At 57.9% G+C, this 21,334-nt stretch overlaps 1 protein-coding gene across 1 annotated transcript in view; it reads left to right on the forward strand.

The window, feature by feature from the left end:
* Nucleotides 1–21,334, forward strand: part of Xylt1 (xylosyltransferase 1) — a gene marked incomplete at its 5' end in the record, with an annotated part of 222,874 nt that overhangs the window by 43,282 nt on the left and 158,258 nt on the right. Inside the window, one exon of the mRNA XM_048790068.1 lies at nucleotides 7,781–7,819. Within this exon, the coding sequence (XP_048646025.1) occupies nucleotides 7,781–7,819 (39 nt within the window). The remainder of the gene's footprint in view (nucleotides 1–7,780; nucleotides 7,820–21,334) is intronic.

Here is a 21,334-nt window from a genome sequence, read left to right on the forward strand (position 1 = left end):
TAAAAAAAAAAAAAAAAAAAAAAAAAAAATCCTCTGCAAATCCATGTTCCCAGGGCGCTCGCCGAGCAGCAGTGACTGCAGGGTCCCTGGGCCGGTTCCCACCCGTCAGGAAAGCACACCCCTGGAGCCCGGGGGCTTAGCTTGCACCTCCAGTTCTTTCCCATCCTGCCCGCCCCTCCCCACAGATGTCTCAATGAAGTTCCTGGGAAAGAAGCGCTTCCTATCCTGAATAGGGGACGTTGGTGATGCCAAGCCTGGCACTCCTGTGGCCGAGGGTCCCCTGCCCACCCTGGTGCAGAAAAGCTTAGAAATCAAAGAGGATCATTGTCGCCTTTGGATCAGCCCAAGAGGACTTAGCCCAGTGGCCGTCTCCCGGGTGCTGATGATCGACTGGCCCTGGGATCTCAGGCTTTTGCCTGACTTTGGCACGAGGTCTGGCCCATGTGGCTTTCTGGGTGTAGAATCGGTCGTTTCAGACACAAAGCCATTGAGCCGGGATTGAGGAGAGTCCTCTGTTCACCCATGAAAGGGGCTCATTGTACATCCGTGTGCGCCCGGCGACCCCCTTCCCTTCCCTTCCTCTGGCCTCGCTGTCCCCTCCCCGGCTGGGCCTTCGCGAGGGGCTCTCCGGGGCTCCGACCCGGCCTCTGCTTTCTTTGCCTCTTCCTGTCTCTGGGGCTTCCCCGCGCAGGGGGGACGCTGGGCTCTCGGCCCCTGCGCACGTCCCCAGCTCCTCCGGCCAACTCCCTTGTCAAGTGCTTCCTTCCGAGGGCACTGGGACAAGAGCGGCCGGCAGCGGGGAGCAGCTGCAGGCGCGGGGGCAGGAAGCGGGGAACCGTGGGCGCCCTGACCTCTTCCTGTCCTCCTCCTGCAGCCTCCTTCTGCAGCCTCCCCTCCCCCACCGCCCTCCCTGCTCCCGAGTCAAGGTGATGAGCGCAGCGTGGAGCTGGTCAGGGATGCCCGGCCGTGAACCTGCCCCTGGATGGCCGTCCGGTTTCCTGTGTCTTAAGCCCTGGGACCCTGAACCTCCTCAGGCTGGGGGCTGGTGTGGGGGTGGGGTCAGGCTGGAGAAGCCGTCCAGGGGGGGAATGGAAGGGTCTTCCTAAGGGCCATGGGAAAGCATGGTGGGTGACACAGGAAGGGGTGGCAGACTCAGATGCTTCCAGGGCCCAGCCCACCCAGGTGGCCAGGACCAGCTGTGCTGAGACCACTTGAGCACCTGTGTCCACCTCCAAGGGGAAGCAGCCGGCTCTAGCTGTGGCCACTCGGGCTTTGCCTGCCCACTTGGTCAGATCTTTCGACACTTGGAGGAAAAGCCATAAATTTGGATGTTGTGAAGACATTTTAAATGTTGGCAACTGGGTTTTTTTTTTTTTTTTTTGGTACTGGGGATTGAATCCAGGGTCCCGTAACTACTGAGCCACATCCCCAGCCCTTTCTTGTATTGTATTTTCAGTCGGGTTTCGCTGAGCTGTTTAGGGCTGGCTAAGTTGCTGAGGCTGTCTTGGAACTCACGATCCTCCTGCCTCAGCCTCCCGAGCTCCTGGTGGCAACTGGTTTAAAAAAGAAAATGATGTCCGTAGACTGTGGCATTCGAACTGTTCCGCATCCACGTGTTGCGGTTCCTTTGGTGACGGTGAGACAGGCCTGGCCCTGTAACTTTTGAGCAAGGCTTGTAATTCCGTGAGCCTCAGTTTCCTTCCGTGTAAGTGAGGGAGGGGGCGTCTGTGATTTGGAAACAGGCACACGCCTCATGGTACCGAGAGCGTCTCCCAACAGCAAAAGCATCAAGAGAAACCGTCCCCGTTTCCAGACTTCCAGCCAGACCCTGGCCAGGCTCCCTGGGAAGATGTGTTGAAGTAACGCGCACAATGGCTGATGGTCGTGCTTCACGTGGATGTCAATGACAGCTTTCACGATGGCCATTGTCACTGAGGAGGAAATGTAGGGGGGCGTTGGGGACCTCCTGGAGACAGGGACCCTCCCCTGCCTTCATCGTGACTCTGAGAAGAGGAAGCACATCTGTCCCTACAGCCAGATGTTCCCAGCATCTCTGTGAGCCGGGAAGTAGGCGCCCCTCCCGGGCACAGCCTGAGTGTAGAGCTGCCCTCCTCCCGGGCTGCCCGGGACGGTCCCCCACCCCGTGGCCTGGGCAGTGCTGTGTGTGGTCTCCTGGAGACATGGCTGGCGTGGGCAGGACCGCCTCAGTTTTCCCAGAGCTGGGATCCAGTGTCTTTGGAACAGAAGACGTCCCGGTCATCGGCTCTCAGAGAAGAGGGGAGAGGGCAGCACTGGGGAACTTGTCTGGGCCAAATGGGGTGAACCCAGGACTTGGGGAGAGGACACTGCGTTCCAGGCTGAGCTTTGCCATGAACCGTGTGCAGCCTGCAGGGCGGGGGGCTCCCTCCCTGGGCCCGCGGGCTTCACCAGAAAACACTGGGCTGGATTCAAGTCAGGGACGGAGAGAAGCTTCATCTCATCAGGAAACCCAGATCCATTGGCCTGACTGCTCCTGTGGCCATCTTGGAGGGCAAGCGATGGCTTATCCGTGTCCCCTTGGGTCCCGTAGAGGGAAGAAGCTGCAAACTGGCACAAGTTCCTTCTTCTATTCTGACCTGGGATTCTGCAGCTCAGATCTGAACCAGTCCTCGTGGAGCAGAGAACACACCCCGTAGTCCCAGAAGCCATGGAACAGGGCTCAGTGTCCCTGGAATCCCAGCCGGTGTCTCGGGGACACTTGGGCCACCTGGCCCCTCTTGATGACCACAGCGACAGGGAGCAGAATTGGTGGGTGCTGCAGTCCGTGCCTGGGACACATGGGTCATTGGGCTGAGCCCGAGATGTGGCTAGTGTCCCCAGCCCCAGGAAGACAAGTGTCCAAACAGCCCTGTGGCCACCTTCAGAAGCACTGGGAGCCCACAGTTGGTGTGGTGAGGGGTACCGGGGACTGACTAGCCAGCACCTAGATGGGATAGGGGGGGTGCGTCCGTTCAGTCACCACCGTGGAGACCCCCAGCAGGGAAATGGCATTAGGAACATCTGATCCAGTCACGAGGTCCCTCGTTCTCCTGTGCTGCCAGCTCACAGACTGAACCCTGGCTTAGCGAGTCCCACCGTGATTGAACTACTGAGAACCCGCTCTCCCATCGTGGTCCAAGAGTGCTTCCATGGGCCACTCTGGTCCAAGTCCTGGCTGTGCCACTTACTGATGAACGACATGGAGCAAATTGGTTCTCTTCCGAGCCTCAGTTTCACCGTGTGCATAAAGCAGACTATTAATACCGACACCCTACAGTTGGCGTGGTGTTTAAATGAGATAGTACTTACTGCCTGCTGACAATAATGCTTTGCATTTGGGAGGAGCCTAACCGAGTGCTAGTATTCAGACGGTTGTGAATATTGACCACCCATGTGACCTCAGGCAAGTATCAGTGTGGGTGTGACACATGCAGCTGCTTGCAGCAGCCAGGCACCGGGCACGGCCACTCAGATGCAGGAATGCCTTGCCAGCTTTGCTCCATCTTCTGCTTTTCAAAAGAGAAGTGAGAATCTAGATTTGCATGTGAAATATCCTGGATTTAAGACATTGGCAATGATTTCAAATATTTTGTCAATGCCACAGGCCAAAACTAAAGCAGCTGGAAACATCCACAGGCCTCCCACGGGTCACCTGTCTTGACACTTAATATCTCCAGCCTCTAATCTTCCAGGCAGAGGGTATTCAGAACCCTGCAGTTCAGAGAATTGTTAATCTGTGTATTTTTTGGAGGGTGGAGGGTACCAGGATTGAACTCAGGGGCACTCAACCACTGAGCCACGTCCCCAGCCCTCTTTTGCATTTTATTTAGAGACAGGGTCTCACTGAGTTACTTAGGACCTTGCTTTTGCTGAGGCTGGCTTTGAACTTGCGATCCTCCTGCCTCAGCCTCCCGAGCTGCTGGGATGACAGGTGTGTGCTGAGTTACAAAACCTCTTGAAGCACATACGGAACAAAATGTTAGATCCAGTGGTTGAGATTTGGGGGAATCATTTGTGCTCCAGGATACACACACCAAGCTGTGAGATCAGTCAAATAATTCCTGAGTTTCCACGTATCTGTGGCTTCTCGTGGCTTCTCATAGTTTCCAAGGCTGTGGGTGATTAAAAACCAGCCCCGGAGACCTGAGCTTCATGTGGAGGTTCTGTGGATCCTTTCTGGGGTTTAGGCTTAAAAATACGGGAGGAATGTGAAATACTAACGAGGGAGACAAGTCCAGCCAGAGAAAGGGCCTCCAGCACACAGGCCGAGGTTCCCGGGCGCTGGGAAGGCCGGGCCTCTCTCTGGGGCTCAGTTTTCTCCCCTGAGCTCTGTTGGAAGGTGAGTTAGCAATCCTGGCCTGCGGTCGCCTCCCAGACACACTCTTCTCAGACCACAAAGGGAGCTCTGTGTGGCTGGTGTTGGTCCCCAGCACCCTGGGCGCTCGCCGAGCACGCGCCCAGCCAGCATCTCGCAGCCACCGACACGTGAGAGAAGCTCACCAGGACCTCCCGGGGGCGTCTAGAAAGAAAACCCCATTGTGGACCCTCTGACTGCTGCGACTAGGCCTCAAGAAGGAGGTGAGACGGCATCTCCATGTCCCTGGAGAGAGGGAGCCTTGGCAGCCTGGGGACAGAGGGACCCTCTGCCATGTTAGGGGGAGAGAAAGAACACCTTGCAGCCACCATGGAAGGGTCCTGGGGACACAGCAGAGACCTCTTCTAAGAAGCCAGTGCATGCATCAGGCACTTGGTGGCTGGCTGTCCACAGAAGGAGCCTGTCCTTTGTCATCTGGATCCTTTGGGTGCTGGATTACCATGGCACGGGGTCGGGGCTTTCAGGTTTGGGTCTGGTGTACATCAGAACGGCCCAAGGGAATTCAATAAAAATCCAGATTCTCTGGACCCTTGCATGGAGACTCCGACTCAGTAAGTTCAGACTTTGAGAAACACCCAGGATACTGTTACGAGAGCAGTTTCTGGAAACTTCCAAACCTGCTTACTGCTCCAAGCTTCGCCCCTTCTGAGCCCTGCGTTTTTGAACCAGTTCTCGTCCACGAGTATCAGTTATCTGATCTATAAAATGGGAAGTATGATCCCTCCCTTGGCGGGGTGGCCGTATCGCATGCGCTTGGCACAGAGTGTCCATTCAAAAGGAATCAGCCACCTTTACCCACTCCACCGCCATCGGAGGAGACAGGGTCAGCCAGTGCCTGCAGGAGCTTTCAGGGAGAGCTGACTGTGCTTTAGCAGGGTTGCCCCATGGGACTGAGCCAATCGCGTGGCCAAGCCCAGGGGTCGCAAAGTCCCGTGAGCAGAGGGCATGGCTGTGGGGCGCTGTGGAGAGGTCAGGCCCCCAGGTCCGTCTCCCTGGCGCCCTCTTGGACTCCCCCAGTCCACTCATGGCAGTGGGAGGGGGTGAAAGCCCTTCCTTGGTCTCGGTAGCATTAAGATTCCAGAAGCCTCTCTCTGTGGCCGGCGGGCGCGGAGCAGATTGCCCTCTGGAGCCGCCGGAGGAGCCTTCCTCTGACAGACAGGAATTTACTCTGCTGTAAACCAGAGAGTCCCAATTTAGACAGACAGGATGGATCAGGCAGCCGGCATCATTGACCTAGTTCCACTTCGTTAACCTTTCCAATTAAGGAGGATGTTGCTGAAAGTGAGACCTCTCCGCAGACTGCACAGCCCTACCTTGAATCCTCGGGCCTGAGCCTCTTGAGGGAGAGTCTCGCATTTCCAAGGTGCACAGAGGGAGGCGAACCAGATTTCCCTGGCAAGCGAGTCCTAAGTGTGAGCGACAGAGCCCTGGGGAGCACCGCATCCTCTTCCTGCTAAGATGCTAAGTGGGCAGTGCCGGTGCTTGGGTCTTCCAGAAGCTTTTAAATAAATCGTGCACCCTGAACCACCACGCGTGATGGGGGTCTCGCATCTCACTTTGGAACAGCAAATCAAAGAGTTCGTGCAGCCGCCCCGGGTCCAGGGACCAGGCCGTCCGTTTGGTCCATGTGGTTGACCGGTATTTCCCTGGCTTCCCGAGGAAGCTCTTTTTCCAGCGAGGTTCTTAGGGGGTTCGGTATGGTGTTCTTCTCCGATTCGGAGCGGTGAAGCGTAAGCCCCAAACAATAGCCAAATGAGCTGTGAAGTGCAGCTTAATTAATCTGGGCATGCACCCAACACCCCCGGAGCCGTGCTCTGCGAGGATCTGGCTCTGAGAATGGAGGCTAATTTTGTGGCTGAGATGTAGTTTCTTATTTTTCTAATCAAAAATCTAGATGGTGGGATCCGAGTGGACAGATGGACCCGGGGAGGGGAGAGTTTGCAGGCGCTCACTGGGTGGGCTGCCCAAGGTCTGGTGCAGGTCACCGGCCACAGACAGGATGATCTTGTCCCTTGAAGGTGAAGCTAGGGCCTGTTGCTACGTACAGGGACCCTGCCGGGCCCCCTCCTCCTGCCTGTGAGCGGCAGTGGAACTGCTTGGTGGGGGCCCCAAGAAGGGGAGGGGATGGGCCCATCACCCCCCAAAAGTGGCTCAGGAGATGTTGAGTTCCACGGGGCACAGCTGCCACTTGGACCTCAGGGAAGGAGGGGCAGAAAAGTTCCCCTCAAGATTTTCCTGGGTCTGAGGCCTGTTGGCGTCTGAGGATTGTGAAGATGAGATTCTCTTGGAACGTCCATCCTGTGGGCTGCCCCGGGGTGGGTTGGGGGAGCACTGGGAACTGGACTCCAGCCTGCAATTGGAGATGCTGAGGCCAGAGCTCAACCTGTGCCCATGATCTTGGCCCTGACACCCGCCTGAATCAGGCATCACAGTAAAGATGTGTCAGGACAGGGATCCAGAAAGCAGGGGCCGTCCGTCCGGCTGGAGTCTGGAGGTGCAGAGGGCTTCCCTTCCCCTCACCTCCTTCACATTCACAGTCCAGGCCCCCCGGGCGGGTGCTAATCTGCCAGGTTTCCTAGAAGCTGGCTTCGGAAAGTCTGCTAGGGTAAAGCCAAGCCCCCAAGTGGGTGTCTGCCTGCTTCCGGGCCCCAGAACCAGGCTGCTCTCTGTAAGCTGCAGCTCGAGTCCCTGTTCCCAGAATCGCGGCCCCGCGATGGCTCTGTGCAGGGCAAACAGAAATAGCCTTTGTGCGCTGTTTCCTGTTTTCCTCGGAAACCCCGGGCTGAACACCACCGCCGCCTCCCCTCGGTCGGTGCCTTCCTCCTTCTGTCCCTCCCCGGTCGGTCCCTCCGCCAGCCCTCAGAGGTCCTGCCCAACGACCCCGAGGCATTGCCACCCGCACTCCCAGCCGCCTGGCCTTCGTGGAGAGTGATGAAGAGGGCGCTTCTCTGGGCCTCTTCCCGGCCACCTGAATGCGCTCCCCAGACCCGAACCCGGCTCCTCTATGTCCCTCTTTCTCCAACATCCGACCCCCCGCTGAGGGCCTGGCCCTGAACCGGACTTTATATTCCTGGGGGTTTACTTCTAATCCTCCCCTGGACCAGCTTCTCCTTTGTCCCGAGGACCCCAACACCCGGGGAGATGCTTAGTGACGGAGCTTTTCTCTGGGCTGTTGACCCTTGAGGACAAACCTGGGCCCCCTTCACGGGGGAGAAGTGCTGGGGTGGGGGGCGGCGGATTGGCCCAGCTCTTCTGTCACATCCCTGTAACAAGGGCTGCCCCCTCCCCAGGGCCAAGAGCTGGAGAAACGAGGCTTTGTTGGAAAATGACGTCGCTCTGGTGGGGACGTCCCCCTCACTCACGTGTCTTTCCTTCTTCTCCCCACAGGACCCGCACCCAAGCCCCCTGATCGCCCTGGGGACCCAGGTGAGTACCTCCCACGATTCTGTCACCGATTTGCACCTTGATGTTCTGGGACCGGCTCTGCAGGGGGCGCGTGCACATCCTCTTTGGCCCCGCAGCCCAGAGCCCGAGGGGCCCCAGACGGGGCCGTGGGTGCACACGCGTGTGTCCGCGCTCTGGCTGGCTGTGTACCCGCGTGGGCACGGTCACATCCGGGTATCTAAAGGCACCTCCCACCCGTGGCCAGACCAAAGCCATTTCTTTGGTGTTCCTCTGCCCTTGGTTCTCCCAGCACAGGGGGCTGGGGGGACACGCGAGCCACAGAGGGGGCGCTGCTCTTGGGAGTCTGGGGACGGGCAGAGGCCGTCACCCTTCTGTCTGCGTGCCTCCTGGGACAGTCTAGAAGGCAGTTGTGTTTTCTGTGGGGGGCGGGTGACCGGTGGGCCTGGTGAGCAGGGATGTGGCCCTGCGTCTGCCTTCTGCTGGGCTGGGGGTAGGACACAGGTATGGGCACGGGCCCAGGCTTCCTGCCCCCACCCCCGGGTGGAGTTCCGGCTCTCCATCTTCCCGCCCCGGGAGGCTGGCAGGCCACCGAATCTCTCAGCTGGGATACAGCCACAGGGTTGGTGTCCACCTTGCAGGAGTGCGGTGACAATCACAGGAAATGGTGTGTGCAGAGTCAGAGGTACGCACGGGGTGTCTGTGTGAGCTTCTAGAACCAGAAGGTCGTCGTCCTTCCTGCTGGGTTGGAAGGGGGTCCGTCTTTGGAGCCATCTTTTCCTTAGCTCCGTGGGCCGGTCTCACGGTGCAGGGAGAAGGGCAGACGGGCCCTGGGCAGAGCCCCGCGGTGAACACTTTGCGGGTGTCCGACTCGGTGAAGCCGAGGTGAGCAACCCGAGGCTGGTAACAGGTCATTGGGGACTTCAAGAGCACCTTGGCAAAGGCCACCCACCACCGCCGTCCTCCTCCTTAGGCCCCGTGTCTCCCCGGCCTCTCTGCGTGGGTCCGCCCAGGGGAGCAAGGAGAGAAATGCACCCGACTTCATGTGGCCAAGCCCCGGAGTTGTGGGGACAGGGCTCCAGGACTCTGTCTGTCCGTCCCATCCCTGGCACACATGTGGTCTCTCGGCTCCGGGGACAGCCAGGCAACCAGGCTGGCGGGTCAGCTGGGAGGGAGTGGCGTGGAGGGGAAGAGGCCAGGTCCCTGTGCCCGGTGGCTGTCCTCTGTCTCATCTTCCCCTTCTCCTGTCCTTCCCGGACCCCCCAAGCCATGTCGCCATGGGGACTTCCTGTGTTGGGGGGAGGCCAGCTAGAGGGCATTTCTTCCTTAACTGGACTCACTTTAAGAAGTTGACTGTCCAGAGCCAGCGGTTTGGGCCCCCGAGGCTATTTGGTGACATCTGAAGACGTTTTGGCCTCACTGGGTCGTGTGTGGAGGGGACGCTGCTCGGAACCCCTGGTGTCCAGTCCCACCTCCTGTGTGTCGATGGAGGACACTGTCTCAGGCAGTCGGTTGGGTGGACTCATGTTTGAACTGCACCCAGGGGCAGGCGTGGGCCGTGAGCAGGACCCTGGGCGCCAAGTCCCGCTGCCCGGGCTGGAGCTGCCCCATGGAGGGTTCTGAGCTTGACCCTCCCGCAACCTCCTGGCTGGACACCAGCCGGCCAGCCTCAGAGCCTCCTCGGGAAAGGGTCATCGGTATCCTTGGCTTTGGCCAGCACTTTGTGGGGGTGACAGCTCCCCACGCCCAGTGGCCGCTCTTAAAGTCCCAGGGACCCGATCCTCGATCGGCGGCCAGGGTTGAGGCAGGATGCACTTTCCCATCCGTGTGCCGTCCCACTGGGTCCCCGACAGGACTCTCCCGGGGCGCCTGGTTCTCTTTGGGGAGCCCTAGGCGATGGCTGTCTGGCCCCGAGTCCTGATTTTCCGGTGCTAAAGACACACTGGAACCCAACCAAAGTTCAAAGTTTTTTTTAACTGTTGGCACGAGACCGTGGCCAGCTTGGCCTTGCGCTGGGCCTCAGCCATCGCGGGGCGAACAAGGGGCCTGTTGAGCTCCTGCAGGCGGGTCAGACACGAGGGCAGGGCAGGGTTCGCTGGCAGAAAGCAGAGTCCCCAATGCTCCCCACATGCTGCAGGCCAGAGGGCGCTGTGGCCGAGCCACGTGGCACCGGAGCCCTGGGGCAGCTCCCACCCCCGCCCCAGCCCCAACCCCCCGAGTCCTTGGCCTCTCAGGTCACCCGTCCATCCTGAATCCCAGGGTCACGGTGGCCCTGCCTGTTGGATGTCACAGAGCGCGTGTCGTGTCCTCACCTCCCTGGGTACCTGGGCTGCTCTCCCCGCCTGCTGACTGCATAGGTCCTGAGCGTGGCTCGGTCCCTCTGTCCTCGCACGGCTGTGCTGAGTGGGGGGCGACGGGTTGGTGGCTGCAGAGGGCTCCTCTGACGCTCTCGGCGTCAGCGTTGCCGAGCTTTGGGACCGTTGGATCAGCAGGACTCGGCAGCCACATTAGCAGAATGAGGACGCCCAGGAAGGGCTACCTCCCCAGTCCCAGCTAGAAGCTGCGTGCACCAAGAAAGTCCTGGCCGCAGTGGTCCACCTGGAACCGGGTGATCTAGAAAGGGAGAAATAACAACAGCAGTGAGAGTCTGGAAGGAGCCTGAGTTCGGGCTGTGGCTTGGTTTCATTATCCTGCTCTCCACCCCCGCTAGGCTTCTTCATCTGCCAGGAACCGGCTTCTCCCACGGAGCCTTCACGTGCCACAGTTACATCCGTGTTCTTAGGATACATGATTTCTAAGAGATGTGCCTCAGGCTCAGAGAGGTTAGGTAACTTGCCCAGGGTCCCACAGGAAGATCAGGCATGGATGGGTGTCAGACGCAGGGTCTTTTGACATCAGAATCCCTCTACTCGATCTTTCTTCTCTTTTGCTAGAAAATGAAGTTGCCTGAACTAATTGAAAGGGGCGCAGCTAGAGGGGCAGGTAGGAGGTTTCCACCCAAGGTTCATGATAGAATGTTCCACACACAGAAGAGAAGACGGGATGAGGTGATTGTGGGCAGATGGACGGACGGATGAGAGGCACATAGAGTTGTTACAGGTGGTAATTTTTATTTCTGTGGGTTTTTTTTTGACGACTCACAGGTTGTCATCGGGCTTGTGTGTAGAATGGCGTGGGCATTGGCCCCAATAGGAGTTTATTTTAGCGCACACACACACACACACACACACACACAGGGCCACCTCTCCCTGTACACCGACGGTGTCCCGATAAGTGTGAAGGCTTATTTGATTCTTTTTCTTATTGATCCTCAGGAGGGCTGATCGTTTCTGGCTCGCTCTTGTCAATTCATTTCAGCTTCTCGGCCCCCACCCCCACCCACCAGCCTCTCTGTCAACTGGCCTCAGCTCGGGCACCCAAGCACCTGGGGGTGGCGGTGGAGGCGCTCCATAGTGGAGCCGGGGCGTGTCCATCTGGGTGTTGGTGAGGCTGGCTCCGTCCAGGGGGCCAGACCTGCATCTGCTCCCTCTCCGGCCCCCGTGATCGAGGGCAGCGGGACGAAGTCTCCTGACTGCTCCCTTTTCAAAACCAACCAGATACTTGAGTTTCTTTGATCCACGGACTCGGGGCAGAGGGGAAGGAAGAAGCATCTCCATTGTTTAAAGACAATGCCCGGCCAGAGAGGACGGTGGATAAGGCTGAGCCCTGAATGTGAGCAGAAATGAATGCTTTAAAAATTACATCCATGTAAATCTATTCATCTCCTCGATTATTCAATAAATAGCTAATGGGCCATGCAGAGGCCAGGCCTCGAGCCAGATGCTAAAGATAGCGTGGTAACCGAGACAGAAAAATCCTGCCAGCGAGGAATCCATTTCCCCCCCCATTTTGGTATGAGGGACTGAACCCGGGGATGCTTTATCCCAGCTCTTTTTATGTTTTTTTTTTGTTTTGTTTTGTTTTTATCTTGAGACAGTATCTTGCTCAGTGGCTGAGGCTGGCCTCCAACTTGCGATCCTCCTGCCTCAGCCTCTCCAGTCCCTGGGATTACCGGCGTGTACCGCCGTGCTGGGCAGAGGATCCATTCTTTTTGGAGGAGTCAGACAGGAAATATACAAAAGACTGTGTCCCTGATTTCAATTTAGTGATATGTGAATGGAAAAAGAAAAGCGTGTTTAAAATAGAGAATGGACAGGGTGGAGCAGATTTGTTCAGCAGTTTCACTAGGGGAGATCTGAGCCTGGGAGGTGAGACCTGCACCAGGAGGGGAGATTGAAGCTGAACAGCTAACCTTGCCCAGAGGCGCAGTCAGACTGTTCTCAGATTCCTGCGTATTCTGTCTGGGTTTCTCTAAAAATGATGCTAGGTGTCCTTAGAATCAATTAAGGTGTCAGGCCGGGCGCGGTGGCACACACCTGTCATCCCAGCAGCTCCGGAGGCTGAGGCAGGAGGATCACGAGTTCAAAGCCAGCCTCAGCAAAGGCGAGGCACTAAGCAACTCAGCGGGACCCCGTCTCTGAATAAATACAAAATAGGGCTGGGGATGGGGCTCAGTGGTCGAGTGCCCCTGAGTTCAATCCCTGGTACCAAAATAATAATAATAATATTAATAAGGTGTCATTTCCATCAATCTCCTTCGTGTAGCAGCCGGGAACTTCGGGTCTCAGCCATGTCCTGCTCACGTGGGGCCCGTGTCAGAAGCCGGGCTAATGGTTGTCCTCAGCTAATTAACAGCTGACCGCTGCTCAGATGAACTGAGATTTCACTGTCCACTCACTCTCAATCAGGGTGATTTTGCCTGCCAGGGGGCATTTGGCTTTGACTGGAGATATCTTTGGTGGTCACAACTTGGGGACAAAGGCTACTCCTGGCACCTAGTGGGAAGAGGTCCTGAACATCCTACGGTGCACAGGGCAGCACCCCTCCCACCAAGAAAGGATCATTCAGCCTCAGGCGCTGGGCGAGCTCCGAGCTGCTAGAATAGCCTCCCCCACGGAGGGAGGCTGGGACACCGGCGTGTCCTCACTTGCTCCGCAGATGGTTTATTTCATAAAAACACTTAGTGTTCTCTTGTTTGTATTCGAAGGCCACCCTCTTTTAAGGTCAGACGTCACCCAGCCTGTGGGCTCTGGCCAGGACCCCTGCATGCCCAGCGTGTCTCTGTCTACAGTGACCAAGGCCACACGCAGGAACCCAGGGTGCATATAAGTGTGATCTCCGTGTGCATCAAGGGTGGATCTTGTTGAATAGAAACAAAAACTGCTTTTCAGAAGGGGTGATTTCCTGAGAGACTTATGTCTCGATAGTGCAGAGAGGATGGAGAGTTAAAAACAGACAAACTAAACAGGGCTGGGCACTTGCCTGGCACGCACCGGACCCTGGGTCCACCCGGAGCACTGCAAAAATAAGAATTAAGATTTTAAAAAGACAGCTACTTGGCTGGGCCCCGGGCATCGCTGGGCAACTCTCGGGCTGCTGGAAGGGCCCTCTGAGCATGCTGGCACTGGGTCCGGGTCCTCTTTCCGGGGCGGGCCGCGGCCTCTGCTGCCGAGGCTTCTTTCTGGGGAAGCTCAGCCCGGCTCCCGGGTCAGAGCGATCGCTGTCTCCGCGCCTCTCTTGCAGGGTTCGATTAACCTTTTCCTCCGCGGAGAGCGCTCTTTGGATCATCAGGGAACTCCTGACGAGTCTCTGGCCCATTAATTATTACGGAGCCAGCGTCTGGGAGCGGAGGGACAGGTCCCCTCAGCCCTGCAGCTGGGTGTGAGCTGCTCCCTTTGGGGGCACACGAGGCTGGTTTGGGGACGGGCCAGGTCCTCTTGCCATGATTTCTTTCCCCCGGTTCTGATTTGTCAGGTCTCTAATTAGCCCTGGTGGGGGTGGAGGGGGCCAGCTAGACCTTGGCCCAGGCAGAGGCTCAGCGCACTGGGCAGGGCGGTGCTCGCAGGCGCTGGAGCCATCTCGGGGAGGCTTTGTGGTCTCAGGGCCACCGGCTCCTCTCTCGTCGGTGTGACTCAGGCCAAATGACGTGATGCAACATTCTACAAATAGCCGGCAAGTTCCCCTAAGCACCGCCACAGGCCTCGTCTCAAAAAATAGATCTGTCGAGGTCACCATGCCTGCGTGCTGGGCGGGCATGGGCCTCGCTTGGGACGTTGCCGGTTTGAGTTTAGCCTTGAACTCGGCACGCCTGCAGTCACGGCGCCTGTCAATCATGAGGACTCTCACCAGTACACGGCTGCCCCGAGGTGGCAACTGTGCGTGGTCCGTGTTCATGTGACTCCGGGTGTCCCACCATCGGCCCTGCAGAGAAGACCAGAAGCCCAGGCCCGAGGAGTTCCAGGGACCTGCCCCGCCAGTGGCCAACGGGGGAGGACTTGAACCTGGTGGCCGGACGTTTAGCTTTCATTTATCAGGAAGGGACTAAGAGACAGATGCTGGGCCAGGAGAAAACTGAGACCAAGTCTCCTTTTACAAGTTGTAGTCAGTGGCAGAGTCCAGACACCCACCGCCCGGTGACGGATGAACCCTGCCTTCTGTGTTGGAAACAAGGTGTAGGCACAGTTCTCCTCCGGCACTGGCTCCGCGTGGGTCTAGATTCCATGTAGACTGCAGACCTTAGACAGGGACAGATGTAAATTCGATTAGACGTGGATACAGAACAGAGATGGTAGGAATTCGGGCTGGATGTAGAGGTAGATCAGGGTTGGGGCCGCCGAGACAGGCCGAGGTACCGAAGGGTGGGTTAGAGTAGATGCAGGCGTGGATTTCACGTTTACAGACGTAGGACACATCACGTATGTTGCACACGGATCAGACATGGATATCCACCCAGATTCCATGCAAACATGGTCACTCCAGCCACAGGGGATGTGTGACTGACAAGCCATGGCCCGTGGGCTGGACGGCTCTGTCCACAGGGTATGTTCAGCTGAGGCTCGAGGCTGCAGCTCGGCCAGCAGAGCTCTGTCCTGGGCCAGAGGAGGGGTCCCGATCCCCTCCAGCAGACCCGTCCCCCTCCGAGCGCCCCCACTCACCACGGGCACAGACAGAGGCCAGGGCGCTGCAGCTGGGCCACAGGGCGCTGCCTCTGGATTGGCCCCGACTGCCAGCGTGGGAAGGCGCCCCTGACATGACACGTGGCAGAAACATCCCACGCACTGGGGTCTCGAGTTTTGGGGCAGGGCTGTGTCCACCTGGGAGCTTAGAAGAGAACGTTCCTGTGCGCGGATGTTCGGGCCTGTGCCAGGGCGGACGGGTTCGGTGCCCAGGACAATTCAGTCAAGAAAAATCCTTATCACATAAAACGGCAGGACAGAGCAGGTCCAGGTGGATGAGAGCCATACAGGGCCACAGGTGGGTCCCCAGCCTGCGGGGCCAGGGACCTTGGGTGCCGCTGGCTGTGCTGTTGACTGTGTGGTGGCTGAGCCTGGGGCTTAGCTGAGGCTTTGTGTGCGTGACTTGGTCTAATGGTGACAGCGGCCCTCGGGGTGACAGTGGCCCTTGGGGAAGGTGCCCTTGACGGTAAAAATACTCCGGCTTCCCAAGGCGAAGTGCCTGGTGCCTGGTCCCGGGCCTTGGAGCAGAGGCCCCAGCGCAGCGTCCAGTTCCTGCGGCGCCCGGCTGCCTCCATCCAGGGTGTTGGAGACACGAGGCTCATTGGGTGACCCCTGCGCCCTGCCAGGCCCTCTGTCCCTCCTCCTCTTCCCTCCCGGGGCCTCCAGAGGCCACGCAGCTGGACTCCGCTCAAAACGCCTTCCTGCTGCTTCAGCCCAGCGGAGGCCCAGGGAGCTGGGGGGCGGCGCCCAGGGGTCTGTGTCCCCTTGAGGATCCCAGCTTCTGCAGGGACGCCCCTGCCCCCTCCCCTCCAGGTGCTGCTGGCCCCCTCTGGGGCTGGTGGCCCTGCTGCGCAGCAGCCCCTGAGCCCCTTAGAGAGTGACTTTGCTCAGTCTCCTGGGTGGCCCCTTAGGACCCCTAGGGCAAGGCACCTCATTCCTTGGGGACCACAGAGGACCAGCAGGGACAGTGGCCCTGGGTTGTCATTCACTGACACCGTCTGTCTGCCTGCCACGGGCTTCCTCAGAGAGGGATGGGGCCTAGGACGTGGGGCGGGGGGCAGGCCCTCAGCGTCCCCTGAGGCCCCGAGCAGGCGCCAGGCCCAGAAGGCAGGTGCTCTCTGCCGGCCACCAAGACCTTCCAGATGTTCTGCCCTGGTCTTTGTCACACTCCAGCATTCGAAGCTGGCTTCTCAGGAGTGCCACCACCTCGCCCCCCTGTGGCTTCGTCACCCAAGGGGAAGGGAGCGGCCCGGGATCTCTCTGGGCTAACGCGGCCCTGCCCGCCGGCTCCGCGCCTTTGGGAACAGGGACATCTGATTAGTCACGACCCCTCCCGGCTCCTCCCGCAAACCCCAGCTCAGAGGGACAACGCGGTCAGCCGGGGCCGGTGCCAGAGGGGCAGGGCCGAGGTCAGCAGTGCGGACCCGCTGTCCCGAGGAGGGAGGACCCGGCCCGCTCCACGGCCAGGAGGAGCCTCCAGCTGGGCCGGGCCTCGAGAGGCCTCTGGTATCCAGGTCATGTCACTGCCCTTAGAGCCAGCCCAGCTGGGCCGCGTGACCCTCTTATCACAGGGCCTGGACCCAAAGCTAGGCCTTTGCCTCCTCCTGGGCCTGGGCCTGGGCCTGGACTCGGCTTGGCCTGAGGATGGTTTTGGGGGCGCAGGGCTGGGGGGCTGTTGAGAAGCCACGCTGAGCCCCCAGCAGCACCAGCCCCTAGGGCACCTCAGCCCCTGTGCCTGGGCTCCTGCACATCAAAGTCCCCCAGGCCTGCGACCCGTGTCCCCTCCCAGCAGGCCCCTGGGTGTCCTGTTTGTCCTGTCTCTGGAATTCCCCTAGGTCCCTGCAGAGTAGACAGGGCACCCAGGGCGGCTGACCCTTGGCACTTTGGTCAGGATCATCCTTCATCGTGGGGTGTCCAGCGACAACCCTGGCTGCCCCCTGGGCAGCAGTGCCCCACCCCCCCAGTCGTGACAACCGAACACGTCTCCGGACTTGGCCAAGTGTCCCCTGGGGCAAAACCACCCGAGGATGAGAACCCCGGCTAAGCCAGCGTGGTGGGCAGCCCTGGGACAGCTGCGGGGCCGTGAGGCTTGGGTGGCTCCACGGGAGGCTGAGAAGGTCCCTGAAGACTGTGTGCTCGCTCCTAGGTGCCCTCGCCTCACCCTGAGCCGGGGCCTGGGCAGGGGCCTGATGATGCTCTTTCCATTTAAAAAGCCAGTGACACTCCAGACCCGGCCTTGCTCCTGGGGATCGAGACCCTGCACCCCGGTCACCTTTAGGTGACAGGCCTGGTGATGGTCCTGGAGCCTGGCCCTCTGAGGACGGCGGGGTGGACGTGAAGGGGCTTTCAGACTCGTGTGGCCCAGCTGTCCTAGGAGGGCGTGGGCGCGTCTGACATCCGGACACAGGCTGTGGCTTTGGGGACCGGCGCTGCCGCGTGTTCAAACCCTGCTGGTGTCTGCTCCCTAGACTGTGAAAGAGGCTGTGTGCAGAGACACCACCCAGACAAGGGGCCCTGTGTGCCCTGCCGGCGGCCGTTGGGTGTTTACGCGCCAGGGAGCGGCCAGTGCCTCCGTCCTGTCCTCCCAGGGCGGCTGTGACAGGAAATGTGGTTTATTTTTATTTAAAAGGTTTTTTTTTTACTTTCCCCCCTTGGGACCTGAGGTTCATTTGGGACTCAGTTTTCATAGTTGCTACATAGTGTCACGGCGCCGTGGTTACAGTATCGGCTGCTGCATTGGGTCAATATTTGGGGAGCGTCTCCGAGGTGCGAGACACCACGACAAGGGTCCCACCCTGTGAGCTCGGTGCTGGCTGGCTGATGAGCGAGTACTGGGTGTTCTGTGTTAGGTCAGATGGTGACAAGCACCTACACACCCAGGGAAGGGAGGGGGCATGGGCCCAGTCACGTGGGTCTGGCTGAAGCCCCTTGGCTTCAGTGGGGACTTTTCCATGTGGCAACATTTGAGCAGAGACTGAAGAGTGTGGGTGGACGAGCTGGATGAACAGGGATCAAGGCCGGTGCAAAGGCCCTGAGGCAGGATGCACTTGGCCAGTTCATCGCCCAGGAGATCTGGCAGAGTAGGGAAGAGGGCATGGGGGTGGGGCAGCTGATAAAACAAAGCCCACACGGAAGCCCAGGAGTGAAGGGCGAGGTCACACGGCCCTCACTCTGTTCTTCAGAGAGAACAGCCGCGGACGGGTCTTGATTTCTCCTTCTAGATTTTTCCTTTGCATATCAACACGTGCGTTTGTGCACATGTGTGTGCGTGTGCATGCTCACTGGCAGGGACCCGTTTCCTTGAAATGGGCTCAAACCGGCCACATTGGACAGTAGCTCCCTTCCTCCGGGTCCTCATTTCATCTCCACCCAGAACTTTCCTCCGTATCCCTGGTTTCCGTTTGCCCCACCCCTGTGTCCACATCTGGCCTGGAATCTGGCCTGTCCGACCTGTGGATAGGTCCCACCGAAGGAGTTAACTGTCCCCTCCTCTCTTGACCCATTTCCTGTTGCCCCCAGTTAGGTGGCTTCTCTTCTTACCTACCTTGACTGAGGCTCCCGCCTCTCATTGTCCCACCTCGCTCCTCGCAGTGGATGGACGCAGGGCCTGCGTCCTCAGGGTGGGGGACGGCACCTGGGATCGCGGCTCACGGGGCCTGCGCATTTGGATCGTGGCTTCTCGGGACTGGCCCCTAGAGAGGTGTCCTCAATTCTGCCAAAGCCTCTGTGACTTCCTGTGTCCCCCTAGAAGCTGATTATCGTCCTTCGTGAGTAAAACAGTGTCTTGCTGTTTTGATTTGCACTTGAGATATGTGTGGGTTTAAGCGCTTAAAAGAAACAAAAAAACGGTGTTTTTTGTTTTTGTTTTAATGAATTCCTTAACCCCTTTGTCCAGGGTTCCTCCGTGGAGGAAATGAACTGAGTGACGGTCCCCAAGATCATGGCACACTTACCCTGGGCCCTCCACTCCCCAGCTGAGTGCCCATGATTAACTCACTTGTCCTCCGTGGAGACGACTCTCCAGCCTCCCCCCAAACCCCAGCAGGGAGGCTCGCTCCTCATCCTCAGATAATGAAGGAGAGGGACCTGCAGGACAGGGTTAAATAAGTCCCCCTGGGTCACGCAGAGAGAAGGCCGGGAGCTGGCCCTTGGATCTAGGCAGAACCCCAGCCACCTGCCTCACGGTGGGCGGATTTGGTGACAGCTGGATTCTCCTTTAGGGCTCGACCGTGCTGTGGTATTTTGAAAGCAAGACACCAGTCGGTTCCTGGCTTTGGGGAGTCAGGGGTCTGGGCCCAGGCTGGGGGCTGGGCCTTGGCCTGGGGTACATTCAGTGACATGTCCAAGGCCATACAAGGGAGTCGTGTTCCCTCTTTCCATACTGGTCACTGGTCACTCCTGAGCAAGTGCCCAGCTGAGCTGCAGAACTGAATCTGAGTCACTGACTACAGAGATGTTAATTGATAGAACTGTGGATTGGACCGGACGGAGGGTGGTGCGTGAGGAATGGATACGGGGTGGCTGGACGGAAGAGTGGATGGATGGATGACGGATGGGTGGATGGATGGATGGTGGGTGGATGGATGGATGGTGGGTGGATGAATGGGCGATGGGTGGGTGGGTGATGGTTGGATGGATGATGGATGGATGATGGATGGATGAATGGATGATGGGTGGATGGATGGATACATAATGGGTGGATGGATAGATGATGGATGGATGGATGATGGATGGATGGATGGATGGATGATGGGTGGGTGGGTGATGGATGGATGATGGGTGGATGGATGGATGATGGGTGGATGGATGGATGGATGATAGATGGGTGGATGGGTAGATGGATGGGTGGGTGGGTGAATGGATGGATGGATGAGTCGATGAGAGATGAAGGGAAAGAAGAAATGTTAGATAGCCTCATTTCATTTTTAAAAAAATATCCCTCCTGTGACCTCCCACTTGTTTAGGTGCTAGGATTAGAAGATGAGGGACCTGGTGCCTTCCTCCCGTGAGGTCCCAGGACAGAGAGGGACATTGTCATGGTCTCTGTCATGGAAGCCTTTGGTGTCTAGTGAAACCTGTGCCTCTCATCTCTGAAGAATAGTGCAAATTGCAAGATACCCATAATGCAGAGGAAGGCAGTGATATCAAAGTGTAGCTCCCAAAATGTATTTTAAAATAACCAATTTGTGCCGTAAGAATGCATTTGCTTCTTTATCGACACATTAATTAACTAGGTCTGGCAGCAGGTCTGACAGCGACTATAACTGTGAGTGATATTTGGAGACATCTGCTCCCCAAGCAACGGGACCCACAATATCTGCGGTTTACAGTCAGTGTCGAAGTCTCAGGTGTCGCCGACCCACACGTCTGCCGCCTACATTCGGGATTGAAGGGCAGGCTAAGTTCTAGCTGGAATCAGCGAATCTGACCTTGAGGACCCTCAAGTCCACGGACCCCAGGACATTGACCCCTGGGCTAGACAGACAGACAGATCATCCCGAGGTGTTCATGGCAAGGAACGTCCTCACAGCAGAATTGAGGGCAGGGTCAGTGTGTAAGTGACTTGTCTCTCTTTTTTCCTGACTGTATTTTACAGTGAATTTTTGTGAGATAAACGGACTTGTGATATCTCTCCTCTGCAAAGTGTCTTCAGGTCTCTGATGAGCCCAGAGCAGTGCCGAGCACGCTCAGAAGGCTTCTTGGAGGAGCTCTCGCCCGCACCATGTCCTAACGGGCGCGTGCACGTTAGCCAGGAGCACACAGGACAAGGGGACACGGAAAGCCATTCCCAACCAAGAGAACTGAGGAGAAATTATGAATTCTCTCAGGGGACTGCAAACTGAAAACATGGTTACTAATGGAACATAGTGACTGGAACAAGGGTTGGTAGGCAGGTGGGCTGATGGAGTCGGCACAGACCCAGATATTGAAGACCACATCAAGGGCTTGAGATTTATCCTGTGGGCAATAGGGAGCCACTGAAGGTGTTTGAGCAGGAGAGCTGCGTGGTGCAAGATTGGTCTGAGAAAATCTCTCTGGTTACTGCATGCAGAGTGCATTGGGGAGGGGAGTCTGTCCAGAGACCGAGAGAGTAGAAAGGGGACATTCAACCCAGAAGGGCTGTGATGAAGACCTGAACTGGGACACAGGGGAAGGAGAGAAGGGACCTATTAAGATGTAGAAAGAACAGACAGCAATTTGGCAGGAGCAAGAACTGGCACAGGACAAAGTGAGACAGGAAAGGTGTAAACAAAGGACAAATGTGTCCTGGAAAAGAAGAATCTGGGTGCTAGGGATGAACTCAGGGGCCCTGTACCCCTAGGTTACATCCCCTGCCCTATTTATTTATTTATTTTTTTGAGACATGGTCTTGCTAAGTTGAGGCTGACCTCCAACTTGTGATCCTCCTGCCTCAGCCTCCCAAGTTGCTGGGATAACAGGTTTGCAGCTCTGCACCCGGCACACGGAGGGACCTTAAGGAGCC

The sequence above is a fragment of the Marmota marmota genome, unplaced genomic scaffold (genome assembly GCF_001458135.2).
Source record: "Marmota marmota marmota unplaced genomic scaffold, marMar, whole genome shotgun sequence".
In the NCBI taxonomy this organism is placed as follows: Eukaryota; Metazoa; Chordata; class Mammalia; order Rodentia; family Sciuridae; genus Marmota; species Marmota marmota.